General features: G+C 43.5%; 1 protein-coding gene across 1 annotated transcript; it reads right to left on the reverse strand.

Moving 5' to 3' along the window:
* Positions 1 to 268: 268 nt before the first annotated feature.
* On the reverse strand, positions 269 to 25635 carry LOC122687964 (cytochrome c-like). Its single transcript, XM_043893726.1, has 4 exons — positions 25631 to 25635; positions 7617 to 7620; positions 1425 to 1429; positions 269 to 632 (listed from the first exon to the last, which is right to left on the reverse strand). The coding sequence occupies exon 4, from the start codon at positions 614 to 616 to the stop codon at positions 299 to 301; it is 318 nt and encodes a 105-aa protein (XP_043749661.1). The 5' UTR covers positions 617 to 632; positions 1425 to 1429; positions 7617 to 7620; positions 25631 to 25635; the 3' UTR covers positions 269 to 298.
* Between the last annotated feature and the right edge of the window lie 856 nt (positions 25636 to 26491).

Consider the following 26491-nt stretch of genomic DNA (forward strand, 5'->3'; position numbering starts at 1 on the left):
TGAGAAGGAATGCACCATCTCCCTAAAAAGTTTAATATTCCTTATTTAAGTTCAATCATCTCTTTAGAATGGGAAAAATGATAGTACTTGTTGAACCGGAATTACTATCAAAATTAAAAAAGCTGACCATATTCGTTTAGCCACAAACCAGTCTTATTTAAATCAGGACTGTCCAACAGAATTATTCCATCAGCTGTTCATGATCTGAATTCTAGTGTATGAGATCAATTTAAATATGGTACACATAAAAAGTCATGAGACACTTCCGTTTCATAATAAATAAGGCAGTGGCCAACTATTACTCATTGGTAGCTTTTTTGAGATAAGCTATCAAGTCCTCCCTCTCTCCCTTCTTCTTAATGCCAGCAAAGATCATCTTTGTTCCAGGGATGTACTTCTTGGGATTCTCCAAGTACTCCATCAGCATCTCCTCTCCCCAGGTGATACCTTTGTTCTTGTTGGCATCTGTGTAAGAGAATCCAGCAGCCTGACCCGTCTTTCGTCCAAACAGACCATGGAGGTTTGGCCCAGTCTTGTGCTTGCCTTCCTTTTCCACAGTATGGCACTGGGCACACTTCTCAACAAAAATCTTCTTGCCCTTCTCAACATCACCCATTTTTAAATTGTTCTTTCTCTGTGCACGACCGAGAAGTTCTCGCTCACAAGCTGAATGCCCCGCTTTCTCAAAAAAGTGAACTTTTATATTCCCTGTTTTCAGAATTGTTTCATTGTTTTGCTGAGTTCAGTTGTGTTCCTCCCCCAAAATGTCTTGGAATCTTAATCCCTACTCCCTCAGAAAGTGATCTTACAGGGCCTCTGTAGGATCTTTACAGAGATTATCAAGAGAAGAATGAGGTCTTTGGGTGGATCCTAAATCAGTATGACTGATGTCCTTATAAAAAGGGAGAATTTGAACCCAGACATGCATACCAGGAAGATGGCGTGAGGAGCAGAGGAGACACCACCTGCGGCCGGGAGTGATGCTGCTGGGACCCTGAGCCGGGGGCTGAGGGAGCACGAGGAAGCCAGGTCACCACATTGGGGCTTATGTCCAGGTAGCACCTTCCCAGAAACAGGGTCATGAACCAAGCAGTCTTGGGGGATTCTCTGTTGTGTTAATATCAGAGGCCGTCCCCGGTATGAATAAGCAGACTGGGGAGAATGTAGTTGGGTGGGGGTGGCCCCCGTACCATTTGGGTGGCTCCCCGGTTCTTGAGGAAATGAAAACAGCTGTACTGGTCTCACAAGTGGAGCCTTTCCGAGAACAGAAGTGAAGCTCTAGAAGCAGTTCAGTCCTCCCTGTTCCTGTCAGAAGGCTTGCCGACATTGTAAAATCTAGACTTTGGGAACAAAAGTCCTGGTGGGTGGAGCTTGCACGCTTTTTCTGTGCCTTCTGAGCAAACCCTGTCAAAGAAAGGTCTGACTCGGTCTTCTCCAGCATCCAAGAGACTTCTCAGAAGGAAATAAAAAGGAAAGGCTATTTTGGAAACTAGGCCTATGACACATGTTAAAGATCTCTCCCACAGATAATAGTTAAAAGCTGGAGACATCTGAGCAGGTAACTGTAACGTATTCAATGCCAGAAGCAAAATTTGGATCCAATTTGTTCTTTGATAGACTAATACCTGTCTTGTGGCTAATAATATAAAATGCACACTGTAAGATCTCATCACACATGCACATATTTTGCTAGCGGGCAAACACACAGAGGCATTCCTCAGGCCGCTTCCTGTGGCTCATGGCAGTTCTAAGTCACTCTCCTCTCTAGTGCCCCCTCACACTTGTGAGAAACCTGCTACCACATCCCAGCCATGGATTCAGTTACCTGACACGACCAAACAGCCTCCTGAACCCCAGGGAGCGGGGGTCCCACCGGTGGGCCTCCCGTCCCCACGCTCAGCCTCCGGCCGTAGCCTCGTCACTTCGCAGGTGTCTGTACCGTATTTACTCCCGCACTTATGGTGGTGGTCTTTGGTTTGTTGGCACATCAAACTGCTTTTTAGGTTTAATTCATCCAAAGTGTGTTACAGTCAATACACTCTGAATTGGGTGATGGCTTTCCTGTGGGATCCTGGGGACCCCAGCATGGATCTGCTTTTCCTGTGTGTGTGAAGTGGGAACTGAGTGAGGTCATCCTTTTGGGAAGTTAGCCTTGCTGGGATGAAGCTTCCACAAAAACACTCAGTTTTTTCCAGTATTTAGTAGTAAAAGATGTTAACGTGTTGATGATACTACATCTCTGGCTTAATATAAACTGAGGATGTTCTTGAGTTTGTATCAGTTATGGAAACTAGTTCTGGGTCTTTGTCAAAGAAGAATACAAGGTGAATGTGTTTGAATGTTCATTCTTTCCTGAGAGTACACGAGTGCACACCCTGTCACTAAGTTCTGTCTGACTCTTTGTGATCCTGTAGACTGTAGCCCGCCAGACTTCTCTGTCATGGGATTTCCCAGGCAAGAATACTGGAGTGGGTTGCCACTTTCTTCTCCATCTTTCCTGAGTAGCTGTTGTTAAAAAGTGGTCCTAAGGGCCCATCTGGATGAGGATGATTAAATGGAGACTGTAAAGTCCTGAGATGATAAAGTGGATTTTGATAGCATCAAAGCTGGTGGCTGTGGTGGCCTCAGGAAATTGAGATGCTTCCAGCCACAGCTGTGTCCTTCCCCAGCCCAGCAGACTCTGCCTCTGCCTATCCTGGTCCTGGCCTAGACACTGGAGGAGGCTGTTTGGATACCAGCTTTTATGTCATTGTTTTTCAGACAATTGTGTGGGTGGCAATCAGCATTTTGAAAACAGGGGACAGTAAATAACAGTGCGGATACTGAAATGGTGTGTCTAATACTCCAGAGGAAATGTGACACTCATGTTTCCTGGAGGCCTGCCCTGAGCCCTGGGCGTCCTCCAAGCCCCTGCCTGTGGCTGAGGCCGTCTCCTGCTCAGTGCTTCTGTCTGGAGCTCACCTGGCCTGGGTGTTTCTTTCACGGGATGGCCCTGGGGAAGGCTAATCCATTTCAGTACTGGAAGATTGTAAGCTAAATGCTGCCAGATCAGCAGGATTATAGAAACTCACAGCAAGCCTGCTTTCTCACAGATGTTTCTGCTCATCCCCTACAGGTCCGTCCGCGGCAGGCCTTTCTCCATCCATTCCCTGTGGGGTCAATTAAGTCCCTTGATGCTCCAAATTTCTCTTATCCCAGGGTCCCGCCATCCACTGAAGCCCCTTCCCCCTTGTCAGCACTGGGCTCCTGACTCACTTCTGCAGTCTGTGACTCAGCAGAGCAGCCATGTTTGCTTGACAATAGCCAGCAAAGCCTACAGTTCTGATTCCTTTTGTAAATTAACATTTAAAATATCGATAACTATTCATAGGGGCCAGAAGATTTAATGTGAATCACTGGTGGTTCCGAGGGGTTAAATACCAGAGAAATACATGGTTAATTTCCAGCCTCATGGAATGACAAGTCATTTTTTCTTGACCACAACGACTACAGAATTTAAAGCAACTGAATAACTTAGAATAGCATGTCTGAGTATAAAATGTGTGATGGAAAGATGATGAGTCTTACCATGCTCAAGCTCATGTGGTTTCTTCCTTTAGCACCCTATTCTTATTCTCCATCTTATATCACAATACAATTATTTTTCAACAGAAGAGAGACCCTTAACTTCCAAAATAATTTCTAAATATGTTTGGATCAAGGGTGAGGTTTTATTTTTGTCAGATATTGGCAGTCAGTGAAGAATAATTTTTTTGCATAGACCCTGACTCTTAACTTCTTTGGTTTTTTTTAATTAAAAAAAAATGTGGAAAATTTAGAACCAGAACATTTTTCTCCAGATTGCCCAAAAATCTCCAGATGATTTTTTTGTTAACTGAGTCAGTTAAATATTTCTGTGATATCCTGTGATCCAGTATCGCTGACGAGCTCAGCTGCATGTGGTGTTGTCCATGGCTGGCTTCACCAGGGTGGAGGATCCGACAAGTCCAGTCTGAACAGAGGGACTCTGGGGGTGCTGCAGCTTGAGGTGAAGGTGGGCACAGAGCCCGCTTCCTGATGAGGGGAGGTGGGCAGGGCGGTGGCTGGCATGGCTTTGAAGTATCTGAGAGGGGTGGTGGGCCTGTAAGGAAGAGTCACACTGCAGGCAGCATGATCTGAGAGTGTGTGTTTGAGAATCACTAGTGTCGATTAAATCCACAAGTGGTCTAGAAGTTGGAGCATTCGGAATCATTGACCATTTTTCTATGTCATATTTAAAACCAAACTATATATAAAAGTACTACTTTCGTTGGAACCAGTTCATACTTTGCAGACAGTGTACCTGTCCCTTGACTTTGGTTTTTCCATATGGGTATATCAGTTGAAAGATAACCTAATCTAACGTGTTCAGTTTCTTGAGGTAAATCCCGTAAGGCAAGACTGGTTTTAATGTAAAGTCACCACTTTAGAACATGGGCTTTAACCCACTTTAAACATGTTTAGAACATGGGCTTTAACCTCCAGGGCAGTACAGCATTTGAGCGCTTTTCATAGGCTGCCTTGAGTTTGATGGCATAATCTATTGAAAGGATAGTTAATTTTGCTTACTTAATAAAATGTGCAGTCTGGTTGCAATATGGTTTGACTGAGATAATGTATCAGAAACGGTTGGGAGAGTCTGGCAGTGGGAACCTCACATCGCTGTCCTCAGGCTCACCCCTCCCTCTCCTCCCTCTCACCGGCTTAAAGGAACAGAAAAATGCATTTGCTTTTTCCACTCATTTTAAAAAGGAAGATTCAGGTTTAAAAAATAAATATTTTCAAGTGAAACATATTCTTCTTTGTATTCATTTATATCTTTTGTAATCCTATAGGACTGAAACACTGAAAAATATGGAAAAGTAAATGGAATGTTATTACAGTAGATTTTTCTTGGCTTTACATTATGTTCAGACACAGTCACCATCCAAATATGCAGACTGTGGTGATACTAAGAAACTGTTTTTGAGAGACAGAATTTTTCTCAGAAGTACTATCTTAAACAGGGTAGAGAAATCTGTAGCATTACATACCCTTAAGATGGGCTCAGTCACTAATCCACAAATACAGTGTTTTCTATGCATCATTTATACTGTTATGATTTTTGTCCTTCAGAAAACATATTTTCTTTTTTTAGGTAACACTTGTGATAACCTGGATTTGTCTCTCTCATTGACTATGAAGGATTTGTGTGTGTATTAATAAGATGCATTGGATTATCCTAATTACTTTCATGTGACTTTGCCTTGGAGACTAGACAGTGCTGTGACAGTGAACTTCAGGAGAGGATGTGAACTCTGGATTCTCAGTGGGACGGCCATTCCGCTTCCTCCCAGCCCGGTGAGCACACGTTTGAAGGCGCCTTCAAGAGAGTCCACTGCTGGAGGAGGCGTGGGTGCCGCAGAACAAATCCATGGCCGAGGGCGTGAAGAGAGGACTCAGTGCTGCGGACGGTTTCCGGTCTTCCTAATTTGTGAAGGGGGTGCGGTGCTGAAGAGGCAGCTGGGCGTCCACCAGGGCTTTTGAGGTGGCAGTGCTCACGTGGACCTGGGTCTCAGCCACCTCCCAGGGTGCAGAGCCTCTGATGAGTGGCCCATCTGGCCTCAGGTTCTGCCATCGTGTGTCCGTGTGTGGTGACGGCAGCAGTGCCGCTCCGTGGGCTGTCCGTGATGAGTCCATGGCGGGTGGTCCCTGAGCCCCATGCAGCCCGGAGGCTGCTCTTGTTAACAGTCGCCGCTCCATCCTCCCCAGCCCTGCACAGACTCAGTGCACTCGCTCAGCCTGCCGGGCACAAACAGCAAGGGATGCGTTTCCCTGTCACTATGCTCACCTTTTCAGTCCAGTGGAACTGATTTTTTAAAAAGTCTTTCTGAGCTCCTGCCCTGTGATGGAAGACACAGGAATGATCAGTTGACACCCTCGATGCTTAGAGATCGTGCCCTCCAGTGAGGAGGCAGAAGCCTGGGTTGGCTGAGCTAACTCTTGTGGAAACTGCTATGGTAGGTGTGCACCAAGTGCTTAAACTTGGGGTCCCCTGGCGGCTCAGTGGTTAGGGACCTGCCTGACCATGCAGGGGGTACCAGTTCTGTCCCTGGGCTGGGAGGATCCCGCATGCCGCAGGACAGCTAGGCCCTGCACCACCACACCCGGGCCTGTGCTCTAGAGCCAGCCAGCCTACGTGCCACAGCCTCCTGCCCGCACCCCTGAGCCTGTGCTGCACAAGAGAGGCCACCGTGAGGAGCCCACGCATTTCAGTGAAGGGGAGCCCCCGCTCAGCGCAGCTGGAGAAGCCTGCACCGCAGTGAGGACCCAGCATGGCCGACAATACAAAAGATCTTTACAGAAAAAGTATCACGACGTTATACCCCCAACACCTGTCGCATGTATCTCTTAAGGACAAAGCATTCTGCATAATCCCAATATTATCATCAAACTCAGTACATTCAATATCAACACTAACATTAATTAATTTTATTTAACATTAATGTTAATAAACACTGATGCTACAAAATACGAAACTCATAAAACTTCTCCTGTTGTGCTAATAACGCTCATTGAAGCATAGCATCTCACCTCAGCTTTGTGATTAAGACTCTTCAAACTTTCACCCACACACCACCTTGTCTGTTCTTGTCTTTCCATAAGTTGTTTATAAACACACCAGGCAGTTTTGTCATAATTTTCACACATCTGCATTGCTATCTGATTATTTCCTCATTAAGTTCTGGTTGAACACTTTGGAAATAAAATCAGACAGGTAATGTTTGGTCTCCTTCCCAGCGTGTCTTATCAGGAGGTCAGCTTGTCCTTCTGGATCGTTTTGTGTGCTCTCCAGATTTATCTATTGGAAGGTGCCTTTTCTGTTTGTAGTTAATAATTATTCTGTGATGTGTTGATATTATGCAAATAGTCCATTCTCTCGAAAGCACTTTTCACTGAATGATTTTAGCATCAGTTGGCAATCCCTAAAAGAATCAGTTACAGTGGTGGTTGCAAACTGGTGATCTTTCTAATGATTTTACTCCCTGTATATTTATTTGCGGGCATTCTTTCTGTATCGGCTCTTTTCCCCTATTTCCCTCTCCCTCTCTGGCTTTGTGTAGTGGATATTGCTGTGGACTTACAGAGACTTATTCAGTCTTAGGACCAGAGTTTTCTCATTTTTGGTCAAAAGACTTGACACATTCTGTGAAAGTTGTCCCTTCCTGGCTTACCTGCAGTGCCCGGCTGTAACACTGTGACCTGTGGTGATGCCTTAGGAAGAGCGTGACTGAGGAGTCCTGGAGGCCCGTGCAGAGTTGGAAACTGCTAGCCCCGGTATAATTTTGAGGGAAAGCTAATTTAGTTGTTGTTTTAAGTGAAGTCCTTACTGTGAACTGAGCTCTGGGAACATAAAAATGAAGGAGGAGGAGGGGAGAGAAGAGAGGTGAAGCACAGAAACTCAAAGAGAAGGAAAGCGAGCCTGTCCTCTGGGGCCTTGGAGGGCAGAGGGAGGCACGCGCTCACAGAGGTGTCTGTGTGTCCGACAGCGTCTGTCTGTCGGCGCGGGCCCTTCCGGCTGGGGGCGGCAGGTGGGGAGCAGACGGAAGACAGGTGACCGCGCTTTCGAGCCTGCGTCTCCTGGGCTGCAGCCCCACCCCTGTAACAGGGGAAGGAGCACAGAGAATCCACATGCCCTGCTGGGGTTCCATCATGTTGCCGCCCACACCACTTCACGTCAGCCATCAGCCCACTCCGCCCGGGTCCTCCATGTGTAAATCAGAGGCCTTAAAAGTCCTACCTAACAGGGCTCTTGTGAAGATTAAATGGTGGCATCCATTATCCTAATAAAAACAGCAGACATTTATCGAGTCCTTAAAATGCACCAGGCATTAGAACATGTGTTTACATATATTACTTTTGATCTCTATTTAAATGCAGAATGTTAAAAAGCCCTTAGCACAAAATATATATGCAATGCATGGTAACCAAAATTATTATTTGGGAAATTGTTCTTAGTTTGTATATATCATAACAATTGGTTATCTCTGTGTTTTTAAAGAATAACCATTTTCAATAGACAAAGCCGGTCTCTTGTATCAGATACCTGAAAGAACTGGCTCATGTATGAGTACACAGCATCAGTGCTCTCTGTGGGAATCCCCTTCATTACAGTTTTAAAAACCGTACCAAATGACAAGTGTATATGAGTGATGTGAACAAAATCAATATTTTAGGCAAGCACCAAATTTAATTAGCGTCAAAATATGCAAAAACTGTACAGTGTGTATGGTTTCCAGGTAACGCCAGTTTCTGTCTTCCTCTTTTTCATAAATAATGTCAGTCCACATGAATCTCTGTCTTGTTTTTACAGATTCACACGTGTAAATTACAGAAAAACAAAATTCTACCAGAAAATTGTATGGAAACTGTTCTCGAGTATTTCAATACAGCTGAGCAGAGGGAAGGGAGAAGGCCCAGGAGGCACCCAGGTTGATCACACCTGGTGTTAAAAATCCTGAGGAGCCCTGGCTGATGAGACAGCAGGTAAGATGGGTATGGGGCACGTGGGTGTGTGGAGCAGGGGGAGTTTAATGAAATAAAATGTTTTAAAGTGGTTTAAAGGGATTTTTAGATTGCACAGCTTAAACTTGCAGAGAAAAACAAACATTTTATAAGAAATTGAACTCGGGAATAGTTTTTATCAACGTGGTTTTTCCTTAATGTTGTGTGAGGTTTTCTTTGCTGAATTCTCAATCCTTGATTAAAAGAAAAGCCGTTGTTATCTTTCAGGGAGATAAAAATCTGACGACATATATAACTTGTCTAAGCTAGAAATCTGGAACAAGTAAAAACTGCGACTTGCCCTTGGGTCATTAGAGACGAATGTGTCCGAGGAATGGATTGTCACATAGCATGGAACTGTCCTGCAGTTTCTCTAGGAGGGCGCATTGTGTTTAGCTCAGGTTGGTGGGCGAAGTGCAAGAGGTGTCCATCCTCACCCTAAACACACACTCAGACATGAAGTTCCCCGAGTTAAACTTCCTGAGAAACTTCAGAGGTGGATTTCTGTCAGCTGGCCCCTGCTCCCAGCCATTCCACAGTCAGGCCTAATGACCAGGTTTTCTCTCTGTAAGCTGTCTTAGTTGTGTTGGGATTTACACAGTCTTGTCCTCCTGGATGAGGTATTTTGTGCGGAAACCAGCAGGAGACATTATCCTTGGGGAAGGTAGAGGAAGCTGCAGCCAGTTGTTGGTGGTGTTGGGAGTGCAAGGAGGATGCCATCCCCAGTTGATGAAAGTCTCCTTACGGGTGTGAAGAAGCTGCAGCTCATGTTCGATTTTCTTGCAGATCTAAATAGGAAACGGTGGCCCACTGAGGGTGGTCTTCTTAGTTATGTGAGTGGGAAGCTGCAGCTGAGTGATGGTGGTGTCCTGGAGAAAGCAGAGGGAGTGCTGGGTACCCGCCGATGGACCCTTGGGAGTAGATGGGAGCTGCAGCAGATCGGTGGCTTTATCGTTTGGATGCAAAGGAGGATGCTGTGGTCCCATGGCGAGAACGTCCTAAGATGTAGAAGAATCTGAGGCTCGTTCACAGTGTCACCAGGGGCTGCAGAGGGCAGCTGTGGTGTGTGTCTTGGTGTTCTCAAGACTGTGGTAGGAAGCTGCTGCTGATTGAGGGTGGTGTCCTCCGGAATCTGTTCTGGAAGTTGTGCAAATGATGAATTAAATGGGCATCTGCGACTAACTGGTGATGTCATCACAGGAGATGCACACAGTTCTCTGGAGCCAGTGACAGTGGCGTTTCCAGGGATGTAAACGGAAAACAGCGGCTAACTGACTGTGGTCTTACTGGGAGCACACAGGGAGCTGCAGCTGCTCTATGACCCTGCCCTTAGATGTGTTGGTAGGGAGGCTGCAGCTCATTGCTGGTGTGACCCCAGGAGTGTGAAGATGCAAAGGGGATAAGACATTCCTTAGGCCTTAAGGAGTAGACTCAGAAACACACAAGAATATTCACCTGCTTTTAAATACCAAGACATGCGTTTTGCCTAACGAAACTGACTATAGGTGTGGTTGTAAGAGCCTGATGTGTGAGCAGGAGGGTCTGCATCTACCGTGTCTGATGGAGAAGATGCGGGGAAACCTGTCGTGTCTCCTGGTGGAAGAAGAGGTCAGGTACCACCTCCATCTCTTTCAACCTCTCTTCTCTGCATTCTCCGTGTCTCTGTGAGCCATGAGCTAATCATCACAGAATTATTTACTCAAGTGTATTTTCGTCTCTGTGAAAGATACTAATTTTTCTTCTCTCACAGTAATGGTACATGCGGATGCGACCTTATTAAAACCTACTCCAGACTTTGATTTATAAAGCCTTTCCCCTAACACTGTTATTTAGGATTCATGTGTTGGCATAAGTCATTTTGTAGGTCACAGAAGTTTGAGGCTGAACTTTATAATCTTTATGGCTCTGATAATATATTAGCGCAGTTTAAACTACTTTAAAATTGAATTTCTGTCAACTAATTCCTGATATTTTTAATCTGACCTATAAATTGTCAAGTCCCAACAAGTATCAGTCATGAAAATATGTAAAAAGAAGATGAAGAAAATGATTTTAGTGGCAATACCAGTTAATTTGTCAATTACCACATGGTGATAGGAAATGATCTTTTTCATTAAATTTTATTAGGTGTTTGTTATATCTTGTGGATAGGAAATTAGATTTTGATTTCAAATGAATCACATTGGAAACTCTATGAAATTGACAGAAAGTTAACAATTTTCACTGTCCTATATATGTTATAAACTGAAAATCAAATTCAGTTTCTTTACAAAAGCCAAAGATGAACTTTTTAAGATAGCACTTTCAAATATGATAACTCTAGTGTCAACACAGAGAAACCTTAAGATTTATTATGTGCAGTGATTTCAACGTGTGCTTATTATAAGTTCGTGTGACCACCAGTTACATTTTTAAGCCACTGAGGGGTTTTCATTGTATTCGAAAGTAAACTTTGTCTGTGCTAGCAGTTTTTCAGTGTGGTTGTATGACCTGTGCATGCATTCTAAGTCGCTTTAGTTGTGTCTGACTCTGCAACCTCATGGGCTGTAGCCCGCCAGGCTCCTCTGTCTGTGAGGTTCTCCAGGCAAGAATATTGGAGTGGGTTGCCATTTCCTCCTCCAGGGGATCTTCCCGACCCAGGAATCAAATCTGTCTCTTATGTCTCCTGCATTGGCAGGCAGGTTCTTTACCACCAACATCACCTGGAAGGCTAAAAAGAGCACTTGTCCCACGAGCCAGCCGGGAGATTTCATTGTATTCAAAAATACTTTCTGTTTGCCAGTACTTTTTCAGTGTAATCGTATGGCTTATTTGTGCCAAATAAATTAGCATTAATTTAAAATGCAGACAAGCAGGTCAATGTTAAGTCAAATGACGGAGATTTAAGAGACTGAAATGGCAACATGAGAAAAATGGTCAGAGTGCAGATCATGAAGACAAACTATAGGAAGGACGTGACTCTGTTCAGGCACATGCAGGGCTCTGACATAGAAGAGCCTTGTGATCTATGTGAGGCAACAGGCAAGAGTCACACGGACAAGATTTAGGATCACTAGCAGAAAAATTAGTACTTGTCTGAAATGGCAGACTGTAACGAATCATTTCTCTACTTTTCTCTCACACCCATCAAAAAATTGCCAGTGCTGCTGGATAATACAGAATAAAAATGTGTGGGTTTTGAGCCAAAACCTTGACATCAAAAGATGGAGATGACTAGAAACCAAATAAGTTTTCTAACATCATAACTAGGAGTGAAATTTGAGTCTCCAGTGTGTCCTGGGTTTACAGCCCTGGACGGTCACTTCACAGTGGTGGCAGAAGTCCTGCGACATCGGGAAGGGCGTGGTGTGTGCCTGGTGTGTCAGGGGCTACAGCTATGGTCTGTATACAGATGGGGCCTGTTGACAGGAGCAGAAGAAGCAGACTAAAAAAGCCTGCTCCTCTCAGTCTTAAAACTGTGAGGACCTCTTGCAAATACCCATGGTCATGAGTGGAAAAAAGAAATTGAGATTGGTCCTCTGGGGATCCACCTGAGACCGTGCCGGCCTGTCTCAGCTCTCAGTGTAGACAAGTGCCCTTCTGTAGTATCCTTATTTCATGTTTTTCACACTCTGTACTTTTTCTTGATGATTTCTCTCTTGAAAAAGGCCTCTGAGTAGAGTGCTGAAGTAAGTCTAAGAAGTGAAATGTTCTAAGGCCAGAAGGCACAGTGGACCTTATAGAGAAATTTCTGTTGCGTGGTCTCATTCAGCCGTGATTTAGTGCTATTGGGCTGGGCTGAACTGGGCTGAATGTTACTGAGGGGCTGATAGACCTTGGATATTGGGACCAGAGGCTGGCAAAAGCCTGCCTGGTCTGTCCTCCAACGGCTCTTCAGGACTCACTGATTCTGTGTTTACAGCAACTCTATGGATTACATAACTGCAAATACTGAGAACTGGCCTGAATCAGTTGTCTTTGTATGAAAAATATTAGTATTGTTCAAATAAAAATTACAACAGAGCATTTAAAGACAAACTTTTAAAATGGTAAAATAATGATTTTTTTTAAACATTAGGTCATGACACTCAAACATAAAATGAAACTTTGGCAAAGATTCATTTAATTTATAATTAAGGAGGAAACCAGTACCCTGTTACAACTGATTCAGAGAATTCGATCAACACACACACATGAAACTGGAAACGCTGAAGTGAACCTTCATTATGGGTGCAAACAGTATCCAGTGGTTGAATATCATCTGCATTTCTGTGGACAAGTATAATTTGTGTTACTATCAGTTTTGCAGAGAGAGTTCTAAAATAGCTCAAAGACAGTGAAAGACACAGATAATCAAAACACATGCTAGACAGGACATCTGACATCTTTAAGGAAAGTAATTCTCCATATTTTTTGTGACAAGAATAAACATTTTTGTATAGAGTCACCATGCCAAGAAAACAGTGCTTTTATGTATCAGTGTTAAAGAATTGGAAAATAGGTTTTAGAAAGCAGAGTTCTTTTTCAGTCTTAGTAACACGCACGGGGTGCCCCAGGAGGAAGTGGTGACTAACAGGGTATTAGTGCACTCCCCTGTTGCCCATGCTGTGCATCCTCTCTCTTCTGCTTCTCACTGTGGTGGGCTTGAGCATCCCACACCCTACAGTCAGCACCCTTCTCCTGGCCTCCCCACCACTGCTCTGTGGCACGCAAACTACCCTTGGCCCAAACACATGAACACACAGAAGGCATATAAATCATGCACACAGTAGGCAGTCAGTAAGTGCTCACTATTATGTCCTTGGGTCACAGAATTTTGGTCCATGACTTATGCTTCTTTTGACCTTCATTTTGTTGATATATAGTAACAATTGTTTATTCCTCCAAAAAAATTAAGCTTCTTTGAGATTGCGTGTGTGTGCTAAGTCACTTCAGTGGTGTCTGACTATTTGTGACCCTATAGACCGTAACCTGCCAGGCTCCTCTCTCTGTGGGATTCTCCAGCCATGAATACTGGAATGGGCTGCCTACCCTCCTCCAGAAGATCTTCCGGACCCACGGATCGAACCTGAGTTTCTCATGTCTCCTGCATTAGCAGGCGGATTCTTTATCTCTAGTGTCACCTAAAAAGAGCAAAGTAACCGTTTTTACTGTCGTTACTTTTGAGGAACTCAGTACTGCTTTTTCTAGGCACAGTAGCAGAGCCGTTGTAAAGGTATTATATTTTATTTTTCGAATTCATGGATTTGATCTATGAAGCTCTAATATAACAATAGGATTTTCAGTTTTTGAATCTCCTTTATTGTATTTAATAATACAAATGTGTTGCCTCAGTTGAGGAGTAGATGGGATTGTAGCCAGACGTTCTTACTTGCCTGAGTTCTGACTAAGGCTGATGTGATTTTCAGTAATGTTCTGTCTTGAGAAGGAAAATTTAGTTTGAGCCAATGTGTTACTCATAAATCCTGAAATATCTAGCTTTTAGAATATGTTTATGATGAGTATTTACCTTTAAATCCTCATAAACCTTATTTATTGTTTTTTTTTCCATTTTAAAAGAGGAAACAAGTACAAACTTGAAAGATAAATTCTGCCATATGAAATAGTTATTGGAAGCAGTGAAATTCTCTAAATGCACTTTTCTCATTGTAACAAATATTTTAAAGTAGCTTTATAACAAATCCTGAATTCCTCAAGACTACCATGCCATACATGTCAGTCTTTGCATGTGAAAAGAGAGAAGCAATAATTGTGAGATGAAGTGGATGTGCAATTTGGGTTCAAATGTGATGTTGATTTCTCAGTTTTATGTTGATTATTATAATTTCAATTCTGCTTATATTGTTCCAAGTATCTTCTCTGCCCATTGTGTGAGCAAAATGATTAAGCACACCTACCATTGGAACCTAATGTTTATTAAGGTACTTTAGGCAAGAAAGTATGAAATAGGCTTTGATGAAAAAGAAGAAAAAATATTAAATTATTGCTGTGGGATATATTGTTTTAAATCACGAGCTTTGCCATTAGTTCATGTATTTGAAGAGTACAGATGCACGGAAATCTCTTTTGTTCTTTTTGTACATGCATTTAAAAGGCGTAAAGAAATGCTTCTGAATATATGTAGTATATCCTTGAACTGGGGTCTCCTGCAATGCAGGTGGATTCTTTACCAACTGAGCTGCCAGGGAACCCATTCATTGTGACAGACAGTAATTTAATAATTAAATCCACACTGAGCCTCATGCTGCAATGAAAAGCACAATTTAGTTTCATATGAAAATCAAAGTGAAATTTTCAAAGAGAAAGTCATTTGTATTTTTTGTAACTGGGAAATATTAAACTAAAGTTTTAAATAGTCATTCCTGATCCTCAGTAAAGAAAATATACCTATTTTAGCTATATATATTCATTATTTGGATTTTGAAATATGATTTTTTGCTAACTCACTAATATTTGATAAATTCCTATTATGATCAGACACTGAGAAAGTGCTGGAGCAAAGAAAAAGATTTCTCCATTTAGAATTCTGCTTCAAAAGACCATTTTCCAGCCATATGTTTTTAACAAATTAGCTTAGTCTGGAACTTACTTTTCTTCATCTGGAAAATTAGGGCACTTACCAATTTGTTTATGATCTGTAAGATTCCTGAAAGCTAAGGAATTCAGTTAAAAGTATATCTTGTTGGAAACTTTTATCCCAGAGAGATGATGGTTCCCTTAACCTATCCTAGACTTTCCAGTTGTAGGCTTCTCCCAGGGTCCCAGGAGTCAGGGATGAGGAACCAGGCCTCAGGGACCAGTATTGACTGAGAACTAGGGATCAGCCCAGAGATGACCTTTCAAGGAGCCCGATCCCAACTGTATCCACAGAGAAGAGAATTGAGGGGGGCAGAGATCACGGAGATACCAGGGTTATCCGCTGTGACATGCATAATCAAGTCTGTTGGGAATACACACACACACACACACACACACACACACGCACACACACACACACACACACACACACACACACACACACACACACACACACACAGTGTGTTTGCTGATTTCTCAAAGAGGAGAATGCTAAGATCCCAAGAAACACACACACATAGAGAAGACTTTAGTGCTCTCAGGACTGGTATACAGCCAGTAAGAGACCCAGCAGGTGGACTCCCCACCAGCAGATGCAGTTTTGAGCAGAACCTCTGACAAGAAACAAGAATCAGAAAACTGGCCAGAACCAGCTCCGCTAAGCTAAGGCTTGTTGATAAAGTGTGGTACTTACACAAAACATTGCCATCACTTAAGTGCTCATACAAATTATATATTTTATTCAAACATCATTCCATCTGTTCATCCGTCTGTCCATTGTCCATCTAGTTTTAATAAGGAAGTCATGGAGATGGGACCTTTGTAGCTTCTGGAGGAGCCAGAGGGCAGGTCCTGAGGGGAAATAGTGCCGAGTGGCCCTTGCAGTTGCAGCCTCTGGCCTTGGGGACAGAGAGACAGGCTGGTTCGCCCCATGAAGAACAGACTGGCTTGTGGAACAGTCGTCAGAGACAGGCCCCAGCTGCTATACTGCAGGGTGAACAGTCAGCTTCCCTGTGCACAATGGTTTTCTGTCAGGATTATTGTACACAATTGTTTTGTGTTGGTATTTATTCAGATTGCATCCATTTGATGCAATACTTGAGTGGCTGGAAGAGAGACTTCAACTGTTAAATTTCAGGGAGACTGCATTTTAGAAAGTTTCCCCAGTTATCCTATTCTTTTCTGGGACCTAAGAAGAAACCACTCCTGGCTTCTCTAGTTAGCTCTGTGTTTGCCATTTTTACCATTGAGTAGAGACCCGCAGAAAAATGCCTGATGTGCACACAGCTCCTTTGCTGATGTTAGTTCTGGAAGAGCTTTTGGGCTCCTCGATGTCATTCCATGTGCCAGGGCATGTCCCAGAAGGGCTGCAATCTGCTCGTACCGGCAGGATGGCCCTCCTCACACTGACTCCTGACAACAGGGTCCTTGCAGAAACCACAGAATGCCCAAGTCATGGGTTCTTAGGCACCTGTCAGGAGCCTGGCGGTGCCTGAGACACAGAGAGGCCCCAGGATGCACGGCAGCCCAGGCAGGGAGAACGCAGACGCCACTGCAGGCAGCCGCTGATGATCCAGGGAACGTTTTCATCTGATTGAAACCTGACAAGGCTGTTGTGGAGCTCTCAGCCTAAATACATGTATATTACCTTCCGAGTGCAAACCCTTTAATTCAGCTTGCCTCACGATGACATGACTTCAAAGTAAAATGACTTTCCGTCTTGGTAATTGAGTTATCACTGCAGTGTAGAAGTCGATAGAACAAATATTGCTAAGAAATGTAACTTTCCATTGATTAGTTCAGGAATAGACTCAGCAAGTAGGTACGTATTTCCTGGGAAAACACCATTCTTTGCTTTCAAAATGAAAGAATTTTAGTGGAATAGTGCAGGATTAACCCTCAGTTTTTGTGTTAAGCACTAGAATATGCTGAAAAGAGAAACATAAATAGTGACTTCATGAAAGAAGTTTGGGAAGAAAATCAATGATGTATGACTTTAGCAATAAGAATTATAATAGGATTTCTTTATTTTCCACCTGTATTATGCTTCCTTTGTCGCTTTATTAGATTAACACAGTTTTCTAGATGCATTTAATTGTTTCTTCTACATACTGTTTAATATTGTTCAACAGATACTGGTGGAATACCTCCTAGGCCTTGAAAGTGAAAGCGTTAGTCACCCAGTTGTGTCTGACTCTTTGTAACCCCATGGGCTGTAGCCCGCCAGGCTCCTCTGTCCATGGGATTCTCCAAGCAAGAATACTGGAGTGGGTTGCGGTTCACTTCTCTAGGGGATCTTCCTGACCCAGGGACTGAACCTGGGTCTCCAGTATTGCAGGCAGATTCTTTACTGTCAGAGCCACCAGGGAAGCCCCTTAAGCAATAAGCAGTAGCGTATGCACTAATCAGTTGTGTTTTTATTTATTTCATTTCTCATTGTCTTCAGAATACCTTCTTTAGCTTTTTTGCTGGAACTTCCCTAGTGGTCCAGTGGCTAAGACTGCTGCCAGTGCAGAGCCCCTGGGTTTGGTCCCTGGTCGGGGAACTAGATCCCACATGCTGCAGCTAGAGTCTGTATGCCACAGCTGAGAATCCCATGTGCTGCGATGAAGACTGAAGATCTTGTGTGCTTGGCACAGCCAAGCAAATAATATAAATAAATAAATATTAAAAAATGTTTGCTTAACACCCAAAATAGTCTTGAATGAGTTTTTCAAAGCTCTGAAGTGTGGGAAATGTGTTGAACAATGTTTTAGAGAGTCAAGGATTTTCAATTTTTTATTAAAATTTCTTTTAATGTCACTTTGAATTATGCTCCAAATATTTTGCTAGGTAAATCATATACAACACAAGCAGATGTTTTTAACGTTTAATCCAGTGACTTTATTTCTCTCTTTGTTGAGTATCAGATAGAGTACATTCTTGGCTGTATTTTCTTCACAGAAGTAAAACTGAATTTATACTAAAAAAGAAAAAATCAGATAAAAGCAAAAGCGAGAGAAATGTGCACATTTTGAAGACTGGCCAGGTGCCCGCTGGACCCATTGTTTTATGAAAGGACGCACGTGTCATCTGAGGTTCCGGATGTGAGGGCCGGCTCGGCCTGCTGCTCTTCACTTCGTGCTCCCCAGTCCAGTTTGCTCGTGTGCAAAACTTTTCCGGCTCATAGGCTTTAGGCCGTGATTATATACACACATTAAAGTGAAATGTCTGTATGTTGAGGACTATCTTAAAATACCTTCATGATGTCTGGTCATAAAGTGCATTACTGAGAATCATAAATACTCCATAGATTCCAAGTCTCTAAGTGGAGGACATAAACTTGAATTGTATTAGGGCTCTCCCTCTGGTTGACCGTCCGAGGATGTTCTAGGGCCCTTGAATCCACCTCCTTTGGGCCCAGCCTCGTGCCCGCTCCTGCTGAGCATGTCCTCCTCCCCCGGACCTTGTCCTCACCCGCGTCAGAGATCAGCAGAGCTGGTCCCCGAGCAGCGAGGATGGATTCAGTCCAATAACTGCAATGGGAGAGGGGCCAGTGTGACCTGGAGTCGGCTCTGGCTTGTGCAGGGTTTAAAGGGTGGGTGAGGGAGTGGGGGTTCCAGGGAGCAGAGTGAGGCACGCGGAGGGTGGGGCTGTGCATGTGGATCAGGGTGGCGTCAGGGAGCGGGACTCCTCCCATAGAGGTGGGCCCTTGCTCAGGGGTGTCTGCAATACCTCGTCTCCTTCTGGGAGCACTTCGAGGGGGGCTCAGTCTCCCGGGGTGAGGCCTGGAGCTGATAGGAACTGTGTGTGTGTCTGTGCGAGTCTTTACAGGCTGGGGCAAGGTGTCAGGGAGAAGAGGGGCCTTGCCACCGCAGGAGCTGTGTCTCAGGAGCTGGGCAGCATCCCGGTCAGGGCCACTCCACAAGCTTGTCTTGTCTTTTTCCAGGTCTCCAGTGTCTGACTTTTATCCAGGGCCTACAGGTACGTGCATCCTGCTCTGGGTAAAGTGCTCTGGGGTTAGTCAGTGTGGGGACAACTTCATGCCCTCTTGGGTTTGACCAGCGACACGGGAGACAGGGATTCATGTTCAAGTGCTTCCAAGGGAGAGATCGGGAAGGCAGCCCATTCTGGTTGTCTGACAGGACACCGTGGCACCTGTCCCTTCTCGGTTCATCAGTTACGCGTGTATTCAAGCCAGACGTGACGCCGATGGTGGCGGCGACTCCGGGACACTGTCTGACGGAGCACGGCCCTCGCCAGCACCGCTTCATGTCACTCGGCGAGGGCTCTCGTTGTGCTCCGAAGTTCAGGAGCATAGTTTTCACCTAGAGAGACTTAGGTGAGATGTTCCTATTCAAAGCCTATTTGCACCAATTGAGAATATAAAACCGTATTACTAGGTACAGGCACTGAATGTTTATTGGCACCATTTCATTTCTACCCTATTACTGGCAGTGTCGTTTCTTTAAATGTGGTGTAGATGGATTTAGGAAGCAAATGAATTCTTGCAGTAATCAAACACTCCAGAAAGTTTTAAAGCAGTGTGATTAGCGAAACAATTTAACCCAATAATCTAATTTTGAATATCCAGGCAGCAAAAGTGAAGCTTCTCTTAGTGCTCTTAATGTTGCCTGTTGAAATCCATGAAAAATATGACCAGTACTAGCTGTGAAGTATAAATTAAGACCACAAATAGGTATGCTATCCTTTCAGCAGATACTTAGGAGTCCTCACTGGAAAATTTTGACAAAAATATGGATTTTATTATTGTTGACAATAGGGCATCTGATTTTTTAAAAGAGCTTTGGCAGTGAAACATAATTTCAGGCATTAGGAACTGTCCAATTTGACAAAGTGCATTTTAATGGGAGACAGCATATGAGAAAAACATGTTGATAATTATTTCTGATCATATGCTACCCAGTTGCTAGCATCTGTAATTCTCATTGGTACAATCATTCAGTTATCTAGGGAGAGTCTAGATTTTCTGTCAGATATTTTGAAGTGTATTACAGGGTTTTATTTTTGTTGTGGGAGGTTATTTTTATTTTTCACTGAAACAAAGCAAATGAACTGCTGGCATTGATTTCAGCACATATTTCCAGTGTGACTATTCAGTTCAGTTCAGTCACTCAGTCATGTCCGACTCTTTGTGACCCCATGGACTGCAGCATGCCAGGCTTTCCTGTCTACCACCAACTTCTGGAGCTAGCTCAAACTCATGTCAATGGAGTCAGTGATACCATCCAACCATCTCATCCTCTGTCGTCCCCTTTTCCTCCCGCCTTCAATCGTTCCCAGCATCAGGGTCTTTTCCAGTGAGTCAATTCTTCCCATCAGGTGGCCAAAGTATTGGAGCTTCAGCTTTAGCATCAGTCCTTCTAATGAATATTCAGGACTGATTTCCTGTAGGATTGACTGGTTTGATCTCTGTGCTGTCCAAGGGACTCTCAAGAGTCTTCTCCAACACCACAGTTCAAAAACATGAATTCTTGGGCACGCAGTTGGACCATAAGGTCCAACTCTCACATCCATACATGACTACTGGAAAAAATCATAGCTTTGATTAGATGGACTTTTGTTGGCAAAGTAATGTCTCTGCTTTTTAATATGCTATCTAGGTTTGTCATAGCTTTTTTTCCAAGGAGTGGTGAAATTGAAAGTTGCTCAGGCATGTCCAACTCTTTGCAACCCCATGGACTATGCAGTCCATGGAATTCTCTAGGCCAGAATATTGGAGTGGGTAGCCTTTCCCTTCTCCAGGGGATCTTCCCAACCCAGGTATTGAACCAAGGTCTCCTGCATTGCAGGCAGATTCCTTACCAGCTGAGCCACAAGGGAAGCCCAAGAATACTGGAGTGGGTAGCCTATCCCTTCTCCAGTGGATCTTCCTGGCCTAGGAATTGAACTGGGTGACTTCTTGACCAACTGAACTATCAGGGAAGCTAAGGAGCAAGCATCTTTTAATTTCATGGCTGCAGTCACCATCTACAGTGATTTTGGAGCCCCCAAAAATAAAGTCAGCCACTGTTTACACTGTGTCCCCATCTATTTGCCATGAAGTGATGGGACTGGATGCTATGATATTAGTTTTTTGAATGTTGAGTTTTAAATCAGCCTTTTCACTCTTCTCATGGAGATTCCTCAAAAAACTGAAAATAGAATTGCCATACGACCCAGCAATTCTACTGCTGGGCATACAAACCAAGGAAACCAGAATTGAGAGACTTGTGTACCCCCGTGTTCATCGCAGCACTGTTTACAATAGCCAGGACATGGAAGCAACCTATATGTCCATCGGCAGATGAATGGATTAGAAAGCTGTGGTACATATACACAATGGAATATTACTCAGCTATTAAAAGAATACACTTGAATCAGTTCTAATGAGGTGGATGAAACTGGAGGATATTATACAGAGTGAAGTAAGCCAGAAAGAAAAACACTAATACAGTATCTTAACGCATATATATGTAATTTAGAAAGATGGTAACGATGACCCTATATGCGAGATAGTGAAAGAGACACAGATATAAAGAATAGACTTTTGGACTCTGTGGGAGAAGGCAGGGTAGGATGATTTGAGAGATAGCATTGAAACATGTATACTATCATATGTGAAATAGATCACCAGTCCAAGTTCGATGCATGAAACAGGGCACTCACAGCCGGTGCACCGGGACAACCCTGAGGGATGGGGGCGGGGAGGGAGGCGGGAGGGCTTCAGGATGGGGTGGGGACACATGTACACCTGTGGCTGATTCATGTCAATGTACGGCAAAAACCACCACAATATTATAAAGTAATTAGCCTCCAAGTAAGTAAATTAATTAAAAAGAAAGCCTTTCTAAGTGATCAGTGCAAAGAAATAGAGGATAACAATAGAATGGGAAGACTAGAGATCTCTTCAAGAAAATTAGAGATACCAAGGGAACATTTCATGCAAATATGGGCTCAGTGAAGGACAGAAAGGGCTTCCCTGATAGCTCAGTTGGTGAAGAATCTGCCTGTGGTGCAGGAGACCCTAGTTTGATTCCTGGGTTGGGAAGATCCGCTGGAGAAGGGATAGACTACCCATTCCAGTATTCTTGGGCTTCCCTTGTGGCTCAGCTGGTAAAGAATCTGCCTGCAATGCGAGAGACCTGGGTTCAGTCCCTGGGTTGGGAAGATCCCTGGAGAAGGGAAAGGCTACGCACTCCAGTATTCTGGCCTGGAGAATCCCATGGACTGTATGGTCCATGGGGTCACAAAGAGTTGGACACGACTGAGTGATTAAGCACACATGTTATGGACCTAATAGAAGCAGAAGATATTAAGAAGAGGTGGCAAGAATACCCAGAAGAATATATAAAACAGATTTTCATGACCTAGATAAACACGAGGGTATGATCACTCACCTAGAGCCAGACGTCCTGGTAGGTGAAGTCAAGTAGGCTTTAGGAAGCATCACTATGAACAAAGCTAGTGGAGGTGATGGAATCCCAGCTGAGCTATTTCAAATCCTAAAAGATGATGCTGTGTAAATGCTATACTCAATATGCCAGCAAATTTGGAAAAACTCAGCAGTGGCCACAGGACTGGAACAGGTCAGTTTTCATTCCAATCCCAAGGAAAGGCAATGCCAAAGAATGTTCAAACTACCACACAATTGAACTCATCTCACACACTAGCAAAGTAATGCTCAAAATTCTCCAAGGTAAGCTTTAATAGTACGTGAATCGAGAACTTCCAGATGTTCAAGCTGGATTTAGAAAAGGCAGAGGAATCAGAGATCAAATTGCCAACATCCACTGGACCATAGAACAAGCAAGGGAATTCCGGAAAAACATCTACTTCTGCTTTATTGACTATGCCAAAGTGTGATTATTACTTAAAGTCTAATCGATAATAAGTCTGTTTGACTTATTTTAATCAAAAGTATACAGAAAATAAGGCTATCCCCTTCTTGAACACTGGCTGAGTATTCATAATCAGTTCAGGTGGATCAATTCACTATATGGAGCGAATCCTTTTCCAGTTCCTGAGTGTTGATAAAAGTTGTCTGTTTTGAAGTTGTCATTTTTACATGGCAGATGCTGGGCTCAGAGTATGCTTCCTTTTTAAACATTCTTATTGAGGTATAACTGATATTTAAAACCTGCACATATCTAATCTGTGCAGTGTGAGTTTGGGCATATGCCTATACCAGTGAGACCACCACCAGCATCACGGTGACTTGCAGATCTGTCACCTCTACAAGTTTCCTCCTGACTCTTTTTTGAGACTCTCGGTGGCATCCTTCAAGGGCAGGGCAAGGACTTTCCAGCTTCTCAGGTGGCCACATCATGAAAAGAGAGTCTCTCGCATGTGTTTCCACTGCTGGCATCTTCTTTTCCTTTGGCTCCCCCTCCCAGGTCTGAGCTGCCTGGCCTGCCTTGGTCCCGCACGTGGCATCTCCCTGCTCCTTCATCCTCATCTGGGCCCTGGGGTCACCTGTGCCCTCTCCAGCCTCCAGGTGGAACGCCACAGGTTAAAGGACCCTGAACCACTGAAGGGCAAAATTCCCCACTCTCTACTGTCATGTCTGGTTATATTTTGATTCCTCCTTCCATCAAATCCACTGTCTCCAAGTAACTTTTCCTAATTCTTGTGGATGTAATTTGAATTCTTCTTGGTTAAGTCAGAAAACATCAATACTCTGTGCCATACTGCGCATCTTTAAATCATGAGCTTTTTCATAAGTACGTACGTATTTGGATTGTGTGTGGTGGTGTGAAATAAAATGATGATAAGTAAGCATCTGTGAAACCACAGATTACAAAATGGAATATTACCAATTCCTTTAGATCCTTAAAGCTGTGCTACTTACCTCATTTATTATTTATAAACATATATTGGCTATGATGCTCCATGTAGATTGTAAATACTTACAGGTCATAAAATTCTTGTTTACCCCAGAATGCCTGATACCTAGTAGTCATTCACAAAACAATTTCTGGCTTATTTATATGACTGACTCACTCATCAGATGATGCATGTTCCTCTAGGACTCTTCAGTTTATTGTTGTCTAATATTTCAGTTCACATTGGTGACATTGATGTAAACTCCTTGTTGAATGTTAATAATTTCTTCCCAAGGGGTGTGACTGGTTCCCATTGCTTTAGGAAAGCAAACACGGCAGCTTCTAACCATCTGTTAAACCTCTGCAGTGATTCCAACCTCTTTCACAAAAAAATCCAGATTCTTTATGGTGGCCTCAAAGTCTGACCCCCCTGCCCTCCTTAAGCACTGCACCCTCTGCTCTTCCACGCACTCCCCTCAAGCCCCCTGCCCTCCTCACAGTCACCTCAACAGCCCGGGGGCAAATCCCAGCCGGGGACGCTGCCCTATCCTTCCTTCCACCTGAGAGTCTCTGAGAGTCTCTTCCACGCCTCCCCCTTTTTCAGAAACATTTTCTTCATTTCTCCTGTTAACAGAAAAACCCATTTCTAGCACTCCCATCTCTTCTCCCCCACCCACCTTTAACTTTATTTTCACACATAGCATTTATCACCATACAGGTTTCTAAAATCTATGCAGTTTACTAGTTTATTTTTGTTTCCTGTCTCTTCTGAAAGAACTAAATTTCCTCTTTACTTAGTGCTTTATTCCCAGATCTAGAGAAGCACTTGGCACATATTCACACACACAAAAAAAATAGTTTTGAATTAATTGGATCAGTGACAAATGTGTCATCAGACCAGAAGAGTTGGGGCAGGTTGTGTAGCACATGTGTCAGCCAGCTACTGTCAAAGAGATGCACATAATTAGTACAATTCTTAAACTGAGATCTAGTAATTATGTTAGACTAGATCTGATATATTAGGACTAGATCTGATAGAGTGCCTGATGAACTATGGATGGAGGTTCATGACATTGTACAGAAGACAGGCAGCAAGACCATCCCCAAGAAAAAGAAATGCAAAAAAGCAAAATGGCTGTCTGAGGAGGCCTTACAAATAGCTGTGAAAGAGAAGTGAAAAGCAAAGGAGAAAAGAAAAGATCTATCCATTTGAATGCAGAGTTCCGAAGAATAGCAAGGAGAGATAAGAACACCTCCCTCAGCGATCAGTGCAAAGAAATAGAGGAAAACAATAGAATGGGAAAGACTAGAGATCTCTTCAAGAAAATTAGAGATACCAAGGGAACATTTCATGCAAAGATGGGCTCGATAAAGGACAGAAATGGTATGGACCTAACAGAAGTAGAAGATATTAAGAAGAGGTGGCAAGAATACACAGAAGAACTGTACAAAAAAGATCTTCACGACCCAGATAATCACGAAGGTGTGATCACTCCCACTCACCTAGACCTGGATGTCCTGGGAAGTAAAGTTAGGTGGGCCTTAGGAAGCATCACTATGAGCAAAGCTAGTGGAGGTGATGGAATTCCAGTTGAGCTATTTCAAATTCTGAAAGATGATACTGTGAAAGTGCTGCACTCAATATGTCAGCAAATTTGGAAAACTCAGCAGTGACCACAGGACTGGAAAAGGTCAGTTTTCATTCCAACCCCAAAGAAAGGTAATGTCAAAGAATGCTCAAACTACCGCACAATTGCACTCATCTCACATGCTAGTAAAGTAATGCTCAAAATTCTCCAAGCCCGGCTTCAGCAATATGTGGATCGTGAACTTCCAGATGTTCAAGCTGGTTTTAGAAAAGGCAGAGGAACCAGATATCAAGTTGCCATCATCCGCTCGATCATCGAAAAAGCAAGAGAGTTCCAGAAAAACATCTATTTCTGCTTTATTGACTATGCCAATGCCTCTGACTCTATGGATCACAATAAACTGTGGAAAATTCTGAAAGAGATGGGAATACCAGACCACCTGACCTGCCTCTTGAGAAACCTGTATGCAGGTCAGGAAGCAACAGTTAGAACTGGACATGGAACAATAGACTGGTCCCAAATAGGAAAAGGAGTACGTTAAGGCTATATATTGTCACCTTGCTTATTTAACTTATATGCAGAGTACATCATGAGAAGCGCTGGGCCCGGATGAAGCACAAACGGGAATCAAGATTTCTGGGAGAAATATCAGTAACCTCAGATATGCAGATGACTCCACCCTTATGGCAGAAAGTGAAGAAGAACTAAAGAGCCTCTTGATGAAAGTGAAAGAAGAGAGTGAAAAAGTTGGCTTAAAAGTCAACATTCAGATAACCAAGATCATGGCATCTGGTCCCATCACTTCATGGCAGATAGATGGAGAAACAGTGGAAACAGTGGCTGACTTTATTTTTCTGGGCTCCAAAATCACTGTGGATGGTGATTGCAGCCATGAAATTAAAAGATGCGTGCTTCTTGGAAGGAAAGTTATGACCAACCTAAACAGCATATTAAAAAGCAGAGATATTACTTTGCCAACAA

This window comes from Cervus elaphus, chromosome 32, assembly GCF_910594005.1.
Source record: "Cervus elaphus chromosome 32, mCerEla1.1, whole genome shotgun sequence".
NCBI classification, from domain to species: domain Eukaryota; kingdom Metazoa; phylum Chordata; class Mammalia; order Artiodactyla; family Cervidae; genus Cervus; species Cervus elaphus.